Raw genomic sequence first — 20,664 nt, forward strand, 5'->3', positions numbered from 1 at the left:
ACACACACACACACATACCTGAGAAACCCTCCTGAGGGCTGAGAGCGAGATGCAGGCAGACGAATCCGGGACAGGAATGATGCCTAACAGGCTCTGAAAAACGAACACAAACCCCCGACATGCCTCGACACAAAAACCTTCCTTCCTCACACATGTATGTGCACTGATGTGTTTCTGGTCCACTGCAGAGCTGTGACAGGAACTGGCACATCTGGCTCTCGTGTGTTTGTTGCTTTTTGTGACTGTCGCTCTGTGTGTTTCCATGCAGCTGTACATCAACACGCTGCAGGAGAACTACACGCTGAAGGAAAAGCTGCAGGAGGTGGAGCTGCTGCTCAGCCAGAACAAAGTGGAGTTGGAGCGGCTCCGACAGGTCGGTGGTGGTGAAGGTTTGGAGGCTGGCATCTGTTTGAGTCAACTGTAACAAGCAGAGACGGCTCCTCCCGCCTCCTTCAGTCAGAACATGTCGGGTTATCTGAATTCAAAATGATTCATGACGGGTTATTAAATATGTGTTTCTCTGCTGCAGAGTCAGGAAAGCGGCGCAGACAGGCCTGCTGTGCTGGAGCTGGAGAGATTCGTACGTATACGTTTTTGCCATTTCCTGTTCTCGGTGTTATGTGTCGCAGCTTCTCTGTGTGATAAAACAGTTTCTGTGAGAGCAGGTGCACAAGTGAGGGCGTCAGAACTTGCAGCGTGTTGCAACTGCAGCTGAAATGGAAAGTGGAGGGAGTTCGTTTGACGGTTATGTTTGGTTTGCAGGAGAAGTTGGCCCTCCAGAGGAAAGCAATGGAAATGGAGGATGAGCTGAAGGTAAAAGTTTTTCCTTTCAGTCTGGAGCAGTGATGGGAAACATAAATGGAGTTTCCACCACATCTTTACAATTTGATAGCTCCACAAAGGGTTTTTATTCTGCAAAAAAATGGAAATTAAAAAAATGACAGTGTATTCGGTCAGCCTCCAATTGTGCAAGATCTCCCACTTAAAACAATAAGAAAGGCCTGTTATTGTCATCAACTGTGAGAGACAAAATGAGAAAAAAAAATCCAGAATATTTCTGTTTTTTAAAAGAATGTATTTTTAAATTCTTATAGAAAATAAGTATTTAGTCGATAACAAAAGTTAATCTCAGTACTTAGTTATATACCCTTTGTTTGCAATGACAGCCGTCAAACTGTTGCTGGTATTTTGGTCCATTCCTCCATGCAGATCTCCTCCAGAGCAGTGATGTTTTGGAGTGGTCGCTTGGAAGCACAGACTTTCAACTCCTTCCAGAGATTTTCTAAGAGGTCAAGATCTGGAGACTGGATAGGCCACTCCAGGACCTTGAAATGCTTCTCATGAAGCCACTCACCCAGCCACGTTTCATCTTCAATCCTTGCTGATGGAAGGAGGTTTTGACTCCAAGTCTGACCAATTTTTCCTTTACACGGATCAGTCGCTCTGGTCCTTTTGCTGAAAACACCCCCAAACCATGATGCTTCCACCCCCGTGCTTTACAATAGGTATGGTGTTCTCTGGATGCAATCAGCATTTAAACAGAGTTTAAACAGGTGTTATTCATACAGGTAATAAATGAGTGGACAGAAAAAGTTATAGTTCTGAGAGTCAGAAATCTTGCTTGTTTATAGATGACCAAATACTTATTTACTTATATACTTACTTATATATACTTATTTTCCACAATAATTTAGAAATAAATTCTTTAAAAATCAGACAATAGGATTTTATGGATTTTTATTTAGTCTCTCATAGTTAGCCAGTACTCAACCAGTACTCAGTACTGGCACTTCTAAAACTAGGTCTTTCGAGTACCGCCACTTCTCCACGCCAGAAGTACTACCAGCACACAATAATCAACTTTATCAATAATTAACAAAATTTTAATTATAATTGCTATTTTTTTAAGAAAAGAAATACACAATTATGGTAATATTCTAGATAATTGTATGTCCACGCATAAAAATGACTTTTTATTGATCAATATTTACATTCAAGATTTGTGCATTTAATGTTTCGACTTCCATAAAAGAGAGTACCGCCTCTTCTTGTTGTCCTCTTAACTCAAATCATGGATCGTTGAGGTATATCTATGATGAAAATTACAGACTATCATCTGGAATATCATTTAGTACGTCAGTGAAAGCTGTGCATATGACAATGAATCAATCACAGCTTATGCTATATATCTCATTTTAAGTTAGTTTAAAGGTAATTTTGTGCATGACCTGATTAGTCGACTATTAAAATAATCGTTTGTGGCAGCATTAATATATTTTAAGTTATTAGAGATGATTTTGACCAATCATCGCGGTATCTTATATCGTGAGGTATCCAGCTCTAACACCTGAACAGATGTGTGTGACTTGGGCTTAAATGATGAGTATCCTGATGTGACGTCCAGTAAATTCTTCATGTTTTCTGGCTCTATTATTCTTTTGTTTGTGTGGTCCTTCCTTCTGGTGAGGAGCATTCTTCATCTCATCAGTCTGTAGGTCATATGAGAAGCCGTGGTGTCATCGTGGTTTTATGAAGTCTGACCGTTTGTTTCCTGGTTTCCCCACAGGTGCTGTCAGACATCAGAGCAGACAACCAGAGGCTAAAGGACGAGAACGCCGCGCTTATTCGAGTCATCAGCAAACTCTCAAGATGAGCCTGGATAATCCTTGAGATTAAAAGTATTACAGGATGGATCTGTTAGTGGATCGATGTGCAGATTTCAGGGTCACTGACTTTGGGCTTTAGATGTTTTGGCAGGTCTACTGTACACCAAGCTGAAATGTACCTCTAGAGGACCGGCAGGACCTTCCTGTTCACATTCAATTTTATATTAAGTTTTTATTGTATTTTTTAACTGGAATATTTTAATGGGCTTTGCTTCCGTGATTCTTTGTATCAACATGTATGAAGAGACGGGAAGCCGTGCACAGTGAGGGCTCACAGTAATGTCCGCTTTCTTTTTTTGAATGGTTGGAGGAAAAGCAGGGAAAAACCATTTAGACGTGTGGGTGAACACACAGGAAACAACTCCAATGTGCCAAAAGTAAAGAAAAATACCATTTTGCACATTTTTTTGATAAACTCCAAGTGGTCAGTGTTGTAGATGTGCAGCGGGGCCTGCAGCTGTTGAATTTTGGGTGCCAACCATAGATCGGGTGCCACTTGTGCTCAGAGTAGATTTTAAAAAATTGTTACGAATGCGACCCCTTAGTAGTGTGTGTGTTAGTTTTTCACGTTGCCCTGTGGACTGGATGAAAGCAGAAACTTCTGACCAAAGTATTCCCCCCGTGAGTGCCGATGTTTATCCGGCAGGCCTGTAAATGTTTACTTCATTGTGAGAAAGAAAATGCATGTCGACTTACATTTTTGTGCCTTTTGGAAACTTGTAATATTTCTATTTTGCTTTTTGGCGATGTACTGTTGTGTATGAAATACAAACTTGGGTAAAAGTGATTGTTGCTGTCATGCTGTTGTGGCCACCAGAATGCGCTGACGAGCTTCATTTTCAGAGGACAAGTTGAGCAAAATCTTTATTGACTTTAAGAAGAGCAACCACAAATGAAAGAATACACGACCCCCACCAGCATGCCAGCGTTCTCATAGAAACTGTACAACGGGAAGGAATGTATGCCGCAGGAATACTATCAGAGTTATGTGTTCGGGTACAGTACGAGTTCCAGCGGAGGTCGTGATAGTGTTACTTAAGCGGCTCTCTGCACGGGACCAGACACCGCCGAGGTCTGTGAAAGTAGCAGCAGGAGGCGGTGCCTGGCTCCGCCTCCTCAGATTCCTTCTTTTCACCTTAGGCTTTCTGACTGAAATGACATACGGGGGGAGGGGGGACTATGTAGAAGTAACATGTTAAGGCAAAGGACCAAAAAGAAGAATATTTGCCTAATTCTGTGAACATTCAGCCCCTCGAAGCACCGGCCAGACTTTACGCCTGGAGGGGTCAGACTGTGCAGAGGGCACAAGTTTAGACATAAGGCAGCTGTCTTCAAACCTTCCAACCTTTGTTCGCTTTGGCTCCCGCCCCCATTTGAAAGCGTGGGGGGGAGTGAATACATTTGGGAAAGCAGCTCCGAATCGACCGTTACAAGGCATTTATCGGTTATACCAAAGAGAGTGTTGCGTCGGGTTCGCACCGGAAGCAGAGCGCGCGAAACCACTTCACCTTCAGTTCACACCAGACGCAATTAATTTAACATCGTCCATCTTGAATTGTCGCCAACTGTTCTCTGCGCTGCAGTCGGCCCACTACATTTTTTTGAGTTGTTTTTTTCATCTCTACGTTCTGTTTAGATACAAAAATATGATCGTGTCTGTCAATTGGGGTATTTTATTGTTAAAAATTGGTTATATTTTGAAAATTTATCACTCGTAAAGGAATCAAGAGAATCTGGCCACTGAGAAATTAATAGCCGAATGTCCCTCCCCATGCCGGAGCCAGTCACAAAAAAAAAAAAAGAAAAATCAGAATTTGTGCCCGAAATCATTGGCTGGAAGTCCTCCAATCTTTAATTTTAAGGTTTCGATCATTTTTCCCTTTGATATAACGTAACTGATCAGCTGATTCACAGGGAAAAAACGTCACTTTCTCCATACAAATTTGAACACTTAATATTGATTTGACAAGAAATAAAACGCTTTAAGTTCTCTGTCCCATTTGAAGCTCATCTTGCACTCTAAACTGCGAGACAGTTACGGTTTATTCACATTTAAAAGCTGAATGTTCTGAAAAGTTTCCTGATTTCTTGAAGTTGAGAAATTTCTGCTTCCGGCTAGAGATTTTTTTTTTGCCAAAACGGTCGCTGCCCGGCGAGGACCGCAGCGCTTTCTGTCTGGTGGGAACTTAACCATAGGTTAATAAGGGCGCCGAATGGAAGCGTGTCCGGCGTGAACCCGGCGTTAGCGGTACGGGGTGAACACGACAGCTGATTAAGGTGAATACAATCTCACTATACGTCCACTGATACGGTTATATATATCATAAAAAAAGGCAAACAAAAGTTGATTGTACGGTTGCTTTTCCACATGGACTTCATACTGATAGGAAGACAATTGGGGGGGAGGCGGTGGAGGCGAGGGGGCGGGGTTAATCTCTTCAAGCAGCGAAAAACAAACAAACGAGGCGTGGGCTGGAGGAGTCGAGGTGGCACAGTTTAGTGTTGATGGACGGATGCACAGGTAGAGGATGGGGGGGTGCTACTACTGAAGGGGGCGTTAAGACACTGAGGCGGCGGCGAAGGCATGAGATGCAACTTAAAAATGAAGAAGGCAGACGTGGTGAAGATGAGGGCGGGAATGGGAGGAGAATTAAGGGACACTGGGAGTGTGTGGAGGGGGTGTGAGGTATTTAAACATCCTTATGACACCCCCCCTCCACCCACCCCTCCTTCAGAAGAACTCAAAGGCCTCTTTCAATCGTTCCAGTCTTTTTTGATGTTGAGGTTCCACTCCCAGGACAGGTGGTTGTGCTTGTCGTCGTCGGTGAACTTGGATTTGATGACGTAGTTCCCGCGAGCCAGCAGGCCTTTGGGCGCTTCCTCCACCGTGGTGAAGAACTCGTACTCGGTCCCGCGAGGCCCGTAGCTGCCCACCATGTAGTCCGTTTTATCGACTGTCGACGGAGCAGAAGCGGCAGTTAGTGGAAACGTCTTCAGCTGCTTCTCTGCGGAGCTACTCTGAGTTTGAATCAGATGAAGGGAACTTGCCTCAGAAAGCTCACAGAGCAGCAGGACAGACGAGAGGTTGTCAAAGCGTCACATAAGTTACCATGACAACGGAGAGGCAGAAAGCTAAGCTAGCTAGACTGATGCTATGTCGGAATTCTTCTCTACTTACTCGCCATTTTCTAGTGCTGTTCGAATCTACCATTCCAAAATAGTCTTTGCGAAAAAATTGTGTGCATTGATGCTCACTACATTAGCGAATATAGACCACAATGCAATGCGGTGGAACAATTTTGTGAAAAAAATTGTGTTTAAATGTAATTATTTTAATAAACTATCCACATTTTCATCATAACAATACAGTAGATTCATAAATATATGTCGTAAAATGTTTGTATTTATTCGATTTTCACTTTGTGAAATCAGTGATGTCATATTTGGTGTTCAGAAAAAACAAAAGAATAGTAATGAGCATGGTGTCCGAATGGCTTTTAAAATCCAGGGCACTAGATAGTCCTGCACTGTGTAGTTTTTCAGGCCCAATCTGAATTCCTCCCTTCTCCTCCATTTGAAGGGGAAGTTTTAGTGCATGTGTGTGCAGGAAATGTATTTTTTAAATACATCCCTCCACTTGGAGGGTCGGAAAGTCCTCCAAGCACAGACGTCTACATTTAAATGTAAGTAAGGACTTTTTGTTAGAGAATGACCTTTTCAAAGTTAGAAAACCACTGTTGTCATGTATATTCAAGCGCTGTAAGCGGCGATTATTGGTGACATCATCGAACGAAAGTGACGTCCGAAATATGAGACAATATTTTTCAGAGCTCTCCGTTTGGAGGGATAAATGAAGGGAGAAGGGAAGAACTTGGATTGGGCCGAAGTAATTAAAGGTTAGGATGGGATTCAGATATAGTTCAAGACTACGGTCATATTTCCCAAAATGCCTCCACGGTGACCTAAATGCATTTTTATTCAGTAGGTGGTGAGTGGCCATGGAGGTTTTAAGAAAAAGAAAATTTTGCAGCGACTGGATGTTTTGTTTTCTAGAAGTTGACATCGGTGTGTGGGCACCCAGACAGTCCAGTGACGGGCGAGGAAGACACCATCACAAAATTAGGACAGCAGCTCTGACTGGACAATGAGTAAATGTCTTAAGTGAAAAGCGAGCCATTCAGCACGCTCGATAGCCATCTGACTGCCATCGTTTTACATTCATGACTATGGAAATGATTCAAATAAAAAAATAATAAAAATCAGTCAGTGGCAAATAATCTTGAAGATCTTGCCGATGCTTCCCGATCATGAGGTGACCGTAGCCTAAAGCTAAACTGATCTAAAGCCTGAGGGATCACACACTAGAGCTGCTAGAACTAGTCCGCTATCATCACTACAACAAGCGTCCATCCATGATCTACAAGCTCACCTCGTATTGTATTAAGGGTTACCTGGTTAGTGGACCTGGTTCCAGCAGCAGGTTCACCCTGAACATCTCCAGAATTCATTTACGTCAATAAATGTCAACAAAATGACAGAATTATGCTGAACCAGCATCATTTACCCGTCCTGAATTTTCAAGTGTTATCCACTGACTGTATATGAGAACTGGACTGAGTGAGTGTGACGTCACACGTAGGAAATGGTCCAACCAAATGAAGTCAATTCAGTCGCCATTTTTTCCACAATACGGACATGTTGGAACCAGAAACGGTAAGCAGTGATTGGTTCGAATTGGTCTGCGTTTCAAATGGCAACTAATCTCACCAATCAGGAGTGAGCTTGTTGGAAGGCCACCCCCCTTACACTTGAAAGCGGGCTACACAAAATTTGTCAAACGTTTCGACCTGAGAGCACCTTCTTTTGATGAGGCATCTGATTGGTCAGATTAAAACTCAAATAATTTGCAAACAAAAACAATTATAATGGAAAAAAAATGATCAAGAACTTGTTTTTAAAAAAGTACCAGAGCAAGAATGGTTGTTCTGACCAATAGAATGACTCAGTAATAGCCGTTTATTTCTCTATAGAAGTCTATGAGATTTTGGCTTCTTGGAGCCAGCAGGTACTTCCTGTTTGGAACGCCAGGAGAGGAGGGGGTTTTCATACACAGTCATGGGTTTTTAAGGTAAGTTTGGTTCTACAGAGGGTTCCACTGATGAGAAATGGGATTAGCAGCTCTGTTTTTTAATAAAACATTATCTTGAATCAGGAAGTGTTCATTCTGCAGCGTTATGTAAGCGCTCAAACGTTTACCAACACAGCGGACTTTAACCACTGCAGGCAGAAGAGAAACAAACACGTCAGCGTTTTTCTGTTGCTGCTTCATTAAAAAAAAGATTCAGCTTCCCTATTGTTAAAGTGTTTTAGTAATCCTCAAAGTCATTGATTCTGTTTAGAAAAACCAGAAGAAGCTTCAGAAGGATTTCTGCAGAACAGGAACGTGGAGAACAACAGTTTCTACTCACTCCTCATTCCTTTCCTGTACGTCTCCTGCACGTACTTCAGACCTGAAACTATCTCCTTGTTTACCTGGAGAAGAAACAGATGTTTACAGTTTTTAGAAATTGATTTTGTAGACAAACTAACAAAACAAAAAGCTAGATAATTAGGACACTTCTGTGCTGAATGCATCAAGGTAATACTGATTACTATTTTCCCATTCAGTCGTTTTTCCACTTGGAAAAACAAATTAGTTTTATATTTTTGTTTAAGAAAAATTTTGCTCTAGACTGTATAATTTCCAATGACAATAAATGAATCTACACTAAATAACTACAGTAAATCAGCTTTTCTGACAAAGGTGAAGCAGAAAAAACCCTAAAACTTCTGGAACTTTTAACCTAAAATTCAACTCTTTTAATGTACTGAAGTTCAATAACACAAAAATATTCACAGAAAGAGCTTTGGGGGATAAACAACACAAATAAGGGGAAAAAATGTCATAAACAGCACATGAATCCTCACCTTAAAGCTGATCTTTATTTTGTATTCTACTCCCTCTTTCAGTATAAAAGCCTGCTTCTTAAACGCTTCCAGATTACCTGTTAAAAAACACAAACGTGAAGTCATAAGTTTACACTTGTAACCACATTATTAAATCAGAGTTCTTAAAAAATCCTGTTGGAAAGATTTGAAAATGTAGGAAAATAAAGAACGCTCTGGATGAAGGTGAACACGTGTTGGACTGAACAGGAACTGCAGCACATCAGAGGTTAATCCTGAGGAGTCAAACGCCGTTTCCTGTCGCTTTAAACAACGTCAGATCGTTTCATGATGACTGTGAGTTTCTGCTGGCATTTCTAACACATCTAAGATAATCTACTGCCTCAAAGTGACAAATAAAAGATGAGAAATTTGGAAATAACTTTAAGCTTAGAAGCCTCGATCTGTTGTTGGGATGATGGAGGCGAAAACATTTGGGCAGAGGATGCAAATATTTACATTTTTGCTTTTATAACTACAATAAGCAAAATCCTTCCGTTACAGACATCAATCAATGCAATAAACTGACTTGGAGAGAACATTTTGTGTCATAAAATGTTACTTAATGCTTAAACATTTTTAACAAAATTATAGAAATATCTCCTGAAGTTAAAATAGTCTCTTTTGACAGTCCTAACTGTGAAAAAGGAAGTGAAATAAAATGAAGACGAAGGAAAGAGAAATGTCTGCTTCTTCTGAAGGAGGAAGAACATCGGGATTCTTTATGTTTGCAAAAGAAAAAAGACAAAACCTTCTAATGTTTCACACACTTAAAAATTGATCACCATGATCTCTTTAACTCAGAAGAAATTAAAGTCGAGCATCGTCCCCAAACAGAGGAAATGCACAGCAGCTTTTATTGTGGTGAAATGAAAAATCCACTGAAGAACTTGGAGGAAATACTTCAGCTGCTCCATACGTAAAAGATTCATTCAGATTTTTCTGAAGGATTTAGACTTAATCCATCCAGCAGAACAATCAAACTCACATGTGAAACATCTGACATTGTTGGCAATCATCCCAGAAGTGGATGTTCCAGCACGTTTACCTCAAGGTCAGAGAATGTAGCGCTCAGAAAAATAGAAAAAATAATAAAAACAAACGTGATTTTAAACCTAAAGGCAACAGCTTTTTATTAGTGCATCACAAATGAGTAAAAAAAACATAAAACTATTGTTTAGGACGTCTATAGATTTTAACAGTTAGACTGAATTTATTCAAATTGAATAACTCGCGTAAAAAAACAAATGTTCATTCTGTCCAGTTGGGTCAGTATATATTTATAAACTGAAAAGTGTCCAAATTAAATGACAAAAGACAATTTTTGTGATTCTTATAGCAAATTATGACATTTTCTTTCAAAAAGATTTCCATGTTTTGTTCAAACAGTGTTGAACATGTTTAAATTTGTAGCTTTTTATCCACCAGTTTTGTGATTTCTATCATTTTTCATGATTTATGCAACAAAAAAGAAAAACATTTACCATATTTTCTGGAGTATAAGTCACAATCTTTTTCAAAGTTGAGCCAGGGGTGGGACTTAGACTCAGGAGTGACTTATTTGTGGCTTTTTTAGACATAAATAGGTTCATTTATTTGTTAATTTTCCCAATAATGATGTCCTTTAGCAGCCAACAACCACTAGAGGGCGCTGCATCTGAGTATAAGTATTTGCTACTGACAGCAGCAGAAGAAGTGTCATTAAAACAAACATGGAGGAGTCTGTTTTCCTCGTAAACTTTGATAATTTTCTTATAAAGATCAAAAGATTTTTATTCTTGTATTTATTTATTTTTTTAGCTACGCTTGGCAGATTAGTTCTTAAAAGCGTCTAAGATTTCTCTCCAAAAAGTGCGACTTCTTTATGGTTTTCTACTTCTTGATTTGATTTTTTTTGCTTTTGCGACTTATACTCTGGAAAATACTGTAATTTTAGATCCTAATGGATTTATTAAATAAAGTCTTCCAGGATTGATGAACTTTTTAAATTTCAACAACACAGGAAATAGTTTTCATCGTTTAGAATCATATTTTATTTTGAAACTCTGGTGTTCAAACTGGATTCTTTATATCAGAGCATTTAGTATAGAAAAAAACTATTTTGAAGAATTAGAAGGTTTTTGGGGGTTAGAGTCTGCATGAATATTTGTCATCATTCTCTGACTGTAGATCTTTTGAACGTTGTTAGTCGTATATTCTGTCACAAACCCCTGCTATCATGTTTGTCTCTCTTCAGCAGAGACAGAGGTTGTAAAAGTCTTCAACTTCAGAACACACAAAGCGGCGTTCAGAATCCCGCCACAGTTCCGTCACTTTTGAGCATAAACATGAAGAATGAGGCGGATCACTGATGACTCACCTTGCAGGTCCAGGATCAGCGGGTTTGGAGCCGTCTCACAGACGAGGGACATCTGGGTCACTTGGACGTTGGGAGCATTCGGATCTGAAGAGAAATAAATAAATAAAAAATAAGTTTAGCAACTAATACATAAGTATCATTATTTTATGTATGCAGCACAAATTTTTAGTTTGATTATTTCTCTTCAGTACTTTATGTTTGTACAAAACAATGTCAAAAGAGACTTTATAATTAGAAATAATATATATTTTTAATGGGAGTGTGTCTGTTTTTTTCAATATTCTACTTTTCAAATTACTTTGATATATTTTGGACAAAAATACATTTTAATTTTCCCTCAGATGTTTAGTTTTCTATTTTTTAACCACATGCAGGTCAGTCTGCTGCCAAAATAACTGGTTTCAGATTCTTCTCATCCAGCCTGGTTGATTTTAAATTGTTTTCTGAGCTTTCTTAGATACTGAATTAAAATATTCAAGAAACATTTTCAGCTGGATTATAGACATGGTACAACACAAGAAACGAATACACCAACTTTCTAGTAAACAAGCATTTCTAATGCTTATGAAGAATGCATCATTACTGTGAACTAAAATGATTTTAAAAAATTTAAAAAGTAAATTTTTCCTCTTTAAGAGCCATTAATGAACATGTTAGTAAGTCTTAAGTTTTGATGTTAAACTTCAGAAAAAAAACCTACAACCGTGTCCAGGTTTACCCAGCGAGTATCACCGCTTTGTTCAGGAAACGTGGCGCTCACTAAACAATAGAAAGTGATGTGCGTCTGTAGCACAATGAGGCCAGGAATTCTGGAGAATGACCCGAGGTTAAGAGGAACAGACGATTCCTTCCAAGAAAAACAAACTTCCGCAGGAAATGCAAACATTTCACAGAGAAAGACGAATGCGGTCGTTTCAAAACGTATCTCTGCTGTTGGAGAAAATGAAAAAGGAAGCAGTAAAACTCAAAACTAAAGCTGGAGACTTTTCGTCTTCTCACCCTGGAGAATGAAGTTTCCTGCTGTCCTATCATGTAAAAACTGCCACGAGTTGGGAGTTAAAGTTGCAGTAAAATTTCAGCGAAGTCATGTTTTCTAGTATTAAGGGGTTACTACAATTTAGGGAAATTAAAAAAAATTCCCAGGAGTGTTTTAAATATGATTGACATTTTTAACCAAAATTCCACAACCTAAATGTTTTTAAAAGCCATTTTTCATGTTGATCTGAAGCCTCCGTTGAGGGGGCGTGGCTTTTGGTGCTCCAGTCTGATTGACACCCTTTGATTGACAGCAGTTTAAAAGAAGAAATACTCAAAAATGCAAAATGAAATGATTTCTTCATACATTTGTTCTCGAGAAAAATGCCACACAGATATGTTAAAAACTTAAAAACATGATTTTCATCTTTATAGAGATGATCCAGCTGACCCAGAAACCATCCCAACACATTTTCATCTCAGAAAACAGCCCTCAGAACATCCTAAATGGGTCACATGGAGCACCAATAAAACCAGACTCTCCATCAGTCAGATATCGATCAGCCCCGAGAGGACAGAGAATGCTTGAAGAAGGTTAAATATTAACACAAAACAAATTCAACAGTTAAAAAAAAAAAATCTCTCAGTTCATCCATAAGTGATGAAGCTCAGCTGGTAAAAACAAAGAAGTTATGAACATCTGAGGAGGTCCATTAAAACAACAGTTTCAAAAGTGAAAATGTAAACTTTTAAATACAATTTCTAAATAATACCATAAAGGTTCGTCCTATTTACTATTTTTTACAGTGAAAGCTGGTTAGAGTACGTGTTCTGTCGGCAGCATCCACAGCCTTTGAAAGGCCCGAACTCTGGGGACCTAAATGTAGAACAGCTCTGCTGTAGTTGACGCACTGTGTTTTATTTAAACTTGTTTCGTCCCACGAGGGAACCGCTTTACTCTGTGTGGAAGAAAACAGCCCGACCGTCAGACCTTTGAGCAAACGAGAGCAGAAGCCTGAAGCTTTTGCTCACTAAGCAACTTTTATAGGTTCCTGCATGATCAAGGAAGCATTTAAAGGGTCATGTGACCTGAGGAGGAGGGGCCAGTCATGACAGTAAATACATGTGTGTGAGACGGACAGCAGTTGGATCATTTTTGCTGCAGAAATTACAGTTTTACCACAGATTTAACCCTTTAACACCAGAGCTCCAGTGTTTGTTCAATGATTTACTGTAATTTTTTATTGTTAACACGACAATTTCAGGGAGCCGCTTTTCTCCTTCAAAATCTACTGAAATTATTGTGTTAACTGGTCGAAAAGTTACAGTATGTTAAAAAGTTAAAGACTCACTCAAATTAAAATTGTGTTTTTGGGGTTTTTATCATGTTCTTGCAGCATTTTTCTCCTAACGGAGGACATATAGAAAATAATCTAAGAGTAAAACAGCATTTCTGATTATTTCTTTATTCAAATTGCATTGGATCAGCAGCTGATGAAAACAAAAAATGTGCGAGTTTGTGACGCAGCAACTGCGATGGACGGGCCCAAGTCTCTCTGCTCCGCTACAGTTCTGATGCATTCCCTGGCAGACGAATAATTCCATTATTGTCTTTATTTTTAGCTGGCATCTGGATCCAAACTGTACGATATTGCTAACGCTAATGTTAGCTTGAGCTGGTGAGATGCTATAAGCCAGGGGTCTGCAACCTTCAACACAGTGGATTTCTAACTAATCCAGGAGGAGCCACAAAGTCTGACTTCAGACTTTAGAAAAATAAAAACATTGGTTTGCATTTGTATTAATTCTACTATTATCAAATAAACTGTTGTTTTTGGCATATATTGTTTTTTCAAAATTCCTTTCAAAATAAAAGACACCCTGTGTCACATAGCATCATCTCAATGCAGCAAATGTGGCAGTAGGTAGCTTAGTGATTAAAAAAATAAGTTTATTTTACTATTTGTGGTCTATCTCAGTCTGAAATTTGTAAATCTCACTAATCAAAATTAAATCAGAGCTAATTAAATGACTTTTACTGTATTTTTGAACCATTAGGCACACTTAAAAACCTTAAAAATAGAAAATCTGCTGTGCCTTAATTCTGGTTTTTATGCGTTTTTATTCTTTAAATGAAGGAGTCAAAGGGCCACAGGCTGCAGATTCCTGCTATAATTTAATGGAAGATAGTGTAAACAAATGGGAAATTAGCGAGGCTGACGTCCATGGTGCCCACAACTAAAATTACTAATAAGCTCCGACTGCGCTGTGGAAAACATAGCTTAAAAATGACACGTTTTTTATGTTAGCTAAAAGCAGCATAATCATAAATGAAGGTCCACAAGGGAACAATTTTAAAATAGATTTTAATATAGTTGGAGTGGGACTTTAAAAGGAAATTCTGTCCGAGTCAGCGCTGTTTCAAATTAGCATTTAACGACTTGAAGTCCCCCTCCGATGAAAGTATTGGTTTTTGAGTTTCTAATATGTCTGTGTGGCATCATTCTTATGAAAGAAAACAGATTTAAAAATGTAAAATTACAATAAAGTTCATTTTAAGCAAGAAAGTTGCTTATTTAATTTAAATAAAGTAAAAATCTGAGGTTTTACCACTGATCCTGTTGAAACTCCAAAAACAAACATGATTTCCCTCCATCTCATTCACACAGACTCTTATTCTGCCTCACCAGCCTCTCCGATTCCGGGGCCGAGCAGAGCTTCTTTATATTTGCGTAGACTTTCATCGTCCTTGTCCAGCTCCTGGATCTCTTTCACCGACTTCTGGGCCGGCGGCTTGTAGTTGACGGGCTCTGGCTCTTCATTCTCGGCGGCGATGGCTGCTAGCTGCTCTGGAGTCACGTCATCCTCAGCCATGACTGGCGGCGAGAAGAGGGAAAAGCACGGCGGCGGGAGGATCAGGTCAGGTGTGAGTAGAAAGAGGAGCAGAGGAGATTTATGACTCGAACCAAGTGATTACAACAACTATATTAACTCAACATAAATGTCTGAAATGACGCCCTCAGCACACGCATTCCTTCTGCTGCCTCATGCATCACATGACAACAAACTGCTCCCTCTGGGTTTGGAAGACTTTCACACAAAGGATTTAGGTCGTGGGAAAAAGGAAAGTCTCCATTCACCTGTGATTACAATCAGCAGACTATTACAGTCACTGAAGCACAATTTATGTTCTTTAAATTCTGTTTTCATTTGTCAATTTTAAGCACAAAACTGGGATGTGTTTAATTTCTTGCAGCCTAAAGCAACAAATACATGTTGTTGCTTTTTTTTTTTTTAATAAATAAGACATGAGGAAATCTGACCAAAATATACAAGTTCAGCAGGGAATGCTGGTGTTCTCTGCGTGGGTGCTGTCCGTACAAAGGTTAATACTGGGAAGATTTCCTTTCCTAAATCCTCGGCGAGCAACAAAAGAAGGAAAAACTTTGTTTATGGGATGCAAAGTCTTAAAAATCTGCTTTTTTATTTTTGCTGCTGTCCTATTTGTGAACAGTTCTGTCTGCATTACAAACATGAAGACAAAATCTGATCTTCCAACAGCTGGAACTAAAGACTGTGGAGGCGTGGACAAGACTATCATTAAATATTGGTCATTTTCAACCAAACAGTACAGAATTGTCTCCTTAAAGTTCTCTAATATCGATCATGTATCTTATTTTTCAATTTGAATTGAAGTTTATCTGATTTTTCTTTACCTTTGTCATTAACTTCAGAGGTTTATTAAACTAATATTCAAATATTTTAATTCTAAAGCCACGAAACAAACGTATTAAAATGTTCTGTCCACATTTAAATAAGTGAATAGAATCAAAACTTATGAATATTATTTTAAAATAGGTTCAAATACTTGTTCAAATAACAATAAAACATAATTTTGCCAAAAACGTATGAAATATTAAAAGTAAGAATCTATTCCTGTTTTGTGATTTTTTTATTCTTGTTTATTTAGTGTGACCACAACCTCTGAATTTAACACGTTCGTAGAGGAAGTTGATCTGATTACACGATACCAAAAGACGTATTCCCCGGTTAAGACTAAAATATCATATTTTATTTCTCCGACTAATTACTAGCATTTACACAAATGAATTACCATAATTCAGATTTTAGACTAAATAAAAGAAATTAAAGAAAAATATGCAGAAAAACGAAGTGTAACAGAAACATGTTAGATGGTTAAAATGAGCCCAAACAACTCGGATTATTACTTGAATTTAAGACTTTTGGTGCTTTTAGTGATTTGAGGATTTTATTTTTTGATCAATTATCATTCAGGCAAACACAAAATAAGCATCATTACAGGGGAACTTGTTCCTTCACAGAAGCTAAACATGTTATTTATCCTTGACATGAACAGATGGGAGGATAATACGTCAGAATGGGCGATATATCGGTGCCAGTATATTGGTCGATATTTATCTAGTTTGGTTTGTTGGTATTGAACTGATATGAAAAAAATCCACAGACTGTTTTCAGGTAGATTTTATATTTTATAGATACATGTTGTTCCTAATAGATCCTAGAAATGGGAAGCTTAAGGTTCACAGTTATGTCTAATAGTCAGTAAATGGTCCGACTGTTTTCAGTTTTAAAGGGATACTTGTTCCTATGAGATTCCTTGATTAAAAAGGTCAAGTAAAATGTGATTGCACAGTAAAAGAGCATGTGTGCATTTTTATTAAAATAAATCTAAACTTTGTTTTATCAGTGATCAATATTACCCTGATGATGACTTAAAATACATGAACAAAAAGACACAAAACAACTAAATGCATCATTTCCATTTCTCTCCAACAGTTTTATTGTAATTATACTCAACATAACACTAAACTCCATATGATCCTCGTCTACATAGGAGCCGGGGCCCTAACATAGAAGGGCTCCATTGATTGGTCAACGACTTGAAGGAGGCCTTCTGATTGGTCAAATGCATATTGGTCTTTATTTGTATTGTTAAATACTTCAAGGTGCCGTGATTTTGTTTTAGCACGCATCTAAATATTTAAGATAACCATTTATTGCAATTTAAGTCGTGTTTTGCGATACGCATATTGCATAAGCTGATATTGTGATAACTGTAAATTTGCGAGTCTAGGCCTAATATCAGCAAATGTTGGCTATTAGCCAAAGTATTGATTATTGGTATCGGCGGGAAAAATGTATATAAGCCCATCTCTATTTATATGACTAAACTATTTAGCTGCGTTTCCATTAAATCAAATTACGCAAATTGGATTAGTGATAATAAATTCGCTTAATGGAATCATGACAATTTCTGAAAAACCTCACATTTAATAATAAAAAAAATTTTGCACTCGGAGATGGTTTTGAGGAGATGTAGCTTGCCACGCCATGGCCTGAATAAGGCGCCGACGTCTCCTTTGATAGGTGATGATGAGCGCTAGAGGCAGAAATGTGAAAGTATCTGTTGTAAATCAAAGTCAATACGTTTTTGAATGACTTTTCATGAGAGTTGGTTTGTATTTATTTGCATAATTATGATTTAATGCAAACTGTGTAATTGCAAAATTGTGTTTTTCCAACATTTCTAGAATTTCAAAAACGTTTTTATCATGTGTGTGGTGGAAACGCAGCTTTTGAAATTTTAACCACTGAGATTAAAACTTTAATTTGCTGAAAATGCTGAATGAGTGGTCTGAGGAGTAAAAAGGTTACATAACAGCACTGAAGCCACCGTTTCCTCTTATTGAAGAGGGTTATTCAATCAGTGTTTTAGAAAGCAGTTTTTCCATTGTTTGTATCATGAAATCGTTATTTTAAATCTTTAAAAACAAGTCATTTGGGAGGGAACTATTATAGTTTTTTAAAAAAGGAGACAAACTCTGAAAACCAGACCTGAAACCTCACAGAAAAATGCTTTAATTTTTATTTTTCAAAGTGTCAGAGTTTATCTTGTATCTACATTGGATTAAAAAAGCATTTCATCAACAAATTTGGCATTCAAACAATAGTAAAAGTTAACTTTATAGTTCATTTATTGACTAATTTATCAGATTAAATTATAGACTTTTAAATCTGTATTTGGGAAAAATAAAAATAGATATATAAATTCTGATTTACTTACATGCAAATAAGTGAAAGTAAGCTTGATGAATCCCGGATAATCAGTAAAACTGAACAAAACCTTAATACAGTATGATGTTTTTTAAGCTCAATTCGTTCTTATTAAATATTTAAAGGAATAAAAACAAAGAAACTGTGCACAAAACCCCGTTTTCCCCCTGACGAAGCAGACTATTGTTTGTCATGCCAGCGATGGCTAAAGATAACCTTTTGACCAGTTAGTTTTTAAGAAAACATTTTAAATGTTCTGATAACACATCGGAATTTAGTTAATATCGACTAGTCTGAATGAACGAAAACGTTTCCCCTCTTTAGATTTGTTGTAACTTTATAGGCGTCGTCCCTCTTTAACAGGGTGGGTCTGAGGAAAAGATGAGGGGGGCTAGCAGAATCTGAAGGAACAATCCAGCAAAAAGCTAGCTAACCAAGGCTAAAGGCTAACGCTGCTAGCATGACATGTTTTCCACACTGAACCCGCGCGCGCTACAATGTCCGCCTCATCTGGAATGACCAAAGCGCTTACCTTGATTCTAAAAATAAAAAAAACGACAAGCCGAGACTTTGTGGTGCTGAGGAGGATGTAAGTGCGTTCGTTGCTCTGAGCGTTTTGTGCAAGTATGGCGAAGAAAGAAACGGCGCCGCCCCGCGCGCCGGCTGCGCAAAGTTTTCGCCATCCGTCCGAGCAGGGGCGAGTCTAAGGGTTTCCAAATGTGGGGGGCTCAGCCCCTACAATGGGGGAACCATCTGTTAAAATCTGGATTTAAAACTTATTTAAAAGCAAAGATCTTGAACTTGTTTTATTTTCGAAAGGCTTAACGCTCTAAATTGTTTAAGGACCCACTTCAATCATGTATTCATTTATTTGAAAAGTGGTCCCAGTGGTCTTTTAATTATGATTATGCCATTTTTAACCAAAAAAGGGGGTAAAAAAAACTATTATTTCTAGGACTTAGTTTCTACCGACTATTGGTACATAGTAAGCCTGCCCAAATTTCCCATCATCCCTTTGTTTTCACACTCTCTGGTCGGACCCAACATTTCCAATGGCGAGCAATATTGGAGATTTTTTTTTAATTGACAAATTAGACATTACAAAGCATGGCTATTACATACAGTATGTATACAGTTGATGACAAAATGAATTCAATGTAAGCATAGGTAACAGACAAAAATAAAAAAGACAACAAACAATTGTAACATAAACCAAATTAGCATAAAATACATATATATATATATATATTTATATGAAATTAAAAGAGCATTTCTTACTGTACTCTGGAATCTAAATCAAATTGGGAAGCATCAATATATATAAATAACCCCAACTAGATCTATCCATAAATTAAGGATAAGGAAAAATCACATCAGTCCAGGTAAACTTACAAACAGGTTTAAAAGTTTTATGGCATTCTTATTTTTTTATCTTTTTTAGAGATTTACAAAAAAGAGAAAGCTCATTTTTAAAAAACAAAAAAATTGCACTCTCATTAAAAAAAAAATCGACATTTGTGAATTAAAAAAATTACCAAAAATAACTAATTTGTTGAGCTAAAATTGAATATCAGGATACGTAAATAAAAGGAATTGTATTTTGTTAAAAATATTTTTATTTTGGAGAAGGGGAAATGAAAAGAAATTTGAGCTAAAATTACAAGTAATATTGGAGCTATCTAGCTGTGCAGACTGGAGCCAGGTGCCAGCTCCAACGAGGAAAATTAACACAAAAATGGATTTATTCATCTATAAGTGAATGCATCTGGATAGAGCGGAGCAGCGAGCTTGTGGCCAGCTTAACATATTTTCCATATAAAAATACACTCTTTTTCAAACTGTATTGTTTCTTCTCCTGATTTATAAGAATTTGAAGAAAAAATAAGTTGGAAAAAAATATTTAAGCTAATTTTTCTTATATATCATCAGAAAAATGCTACAACTACGTGTGAAAAACTCCAAGAACCCGATTATCTTTGGAGTGGGGCTTTAAAGGAAACGTTTCTTTCTCAAAGACTTCAAGATTGTAGTTAAAGAAGTTTTCTTACTTTAGCTTGATTTTTATGATTTATTGTCTATGAATGTTCCTTCACTGACAGACTCTGACACTTGCAGTGTAGGAACGAGAATTATCACAATGCTGTCTTTCATTCCCACCACCATCAAACTGCCCAACTTCTCTGGATGACCAGGTCATCAAAATTTGCACAAATTATTTATCTTCCTACTTACTTATTTATTTGTCTGCTTTGATATTTGGTTAGCTGTAATTGAGTTATCATTTGATTTGATGAGTCTACAAATCTGCTTAACCCTTTAACACCGGAGCTCCAATGTTTATGTTCTTTAAGTTACTGTAATTTTTTTAATTGTTAACACAATTAATGTAATTCTAGCAGATTCTGAAGGAGTTAAGCGGTGCGAGACGCTTTTTGAGCCATGACAGTACATAGAGAGAACTGTACAGATTACCCACACACACATTCCAAACAGGAAATACCGCTGATCCTCAGAAAGCCAAAATGTCCATACTGAAAAATAAACATTACTCAGTCCGTCTATTTATCAGAATAACTATTCTTG

At 37.8% G+C, this 20,664-nt stretch overlaps 2 protein-coding genes across 2 annotated transcripts in view; one reads left to right on the plus strand and one right to left on the minus strand.

The window, feature by feature from the left end:
• ppp1r12c (protein phosphatase 1, regulatory subunit 12C) overlaps positions 1 to 3,453 on the plus strand; it is a 23,815-nt gene extending 20,362 nt beyond the window's left edge. The window contains exons 17-20 of the mRNA XM_024289505.2: positions 269 to 373; positions 530 to 580; positions 763 to 813; positions 2,567 to 3,453. Of these exons, the coding sequence (XP_024145273.1) occupies positions 269 to 373; positions 530 to 580; positions 763 to 813; positions 2,567 to 2,653 (294 nt within the window). The 3' untranslated portion in view covers positions 2,654 to 3,453. The remainder of the gene's footprint in view (positions 1 to 268; positions 374 to 529; positions 581 to 762; positions 814 to 2,566) is intronic.
• A 59-nt stretch (positions 3,454 to 3,512) lies between these two features.
• LOC112157050 (rho GDP-dissociation inhibitor 1) lies at positions 3,513 to 18,770 on the minus strand. Its single transcript, XM_024289506.2, has 6 exons — positions 18,614 to 18,770; positions 14,673 to 14,861; positions 11,011 to 11,094; positions 8,634 to 8,710; positions 8,135 to 8,198; positions 3,513 to 5,620 (listed from the first exon to the last, which is right to left on the minus strand). Exons 2-6 carry the CDS (start codon positions 14,857 to 14,859, stop codon positions 5,421 to 5,423), a joined length of 612 nt encoding a protein of 203 aa, XP_024145274.1. The 5' UTR covers positions 14,860 to 14,861; positions 18,614 to 18,770; the 3' UTR covers positions 3,513 to 5,420.
• Positions 18,771 to 20,664: the final 1,894 nt, after the last annotated feature.

The sequence above is a fragment of the Oryzias melastigma genome, linkage group LG1, assembly GCF_002922805.2.
Source record: "Oryzias melastigma strain HK-1 linkage group LG1, ASM292280v2, whole genome shotgun sequence".
NCBI classification, from domain to species: Eukaryota; Metazoa; Chordata; class Actinopteri; order Beloniformes; family Adrianichthyidae; genus Oryzias; species Oryzias melastigma.

Bases quoted from the DNA above. Each gene is read 5' to 3' on its own strand.
- LOC112157050 (XM_024289506.2), bottom strand. From the start codon at position 14,859: ATGGCTGAGGATGACGTGACTCCAGAGCAGCTAGCAGCCATCGCCGCC. The intron at 8,711-11,010 runs GTGAGTCATCAG...GTTTTTTAACAG, and splicing joins GCTGATCCTGGACCTGCAAG to GTAATCTGGAAGCGTTTAAG. The intron at 5,621-8,134 runs GTGAGTAGAAAC...CTCCGTCGACAG, and splicing joins GTACAGGAAAGGAATGAGGA to TCGATAAAACGGACTACATG.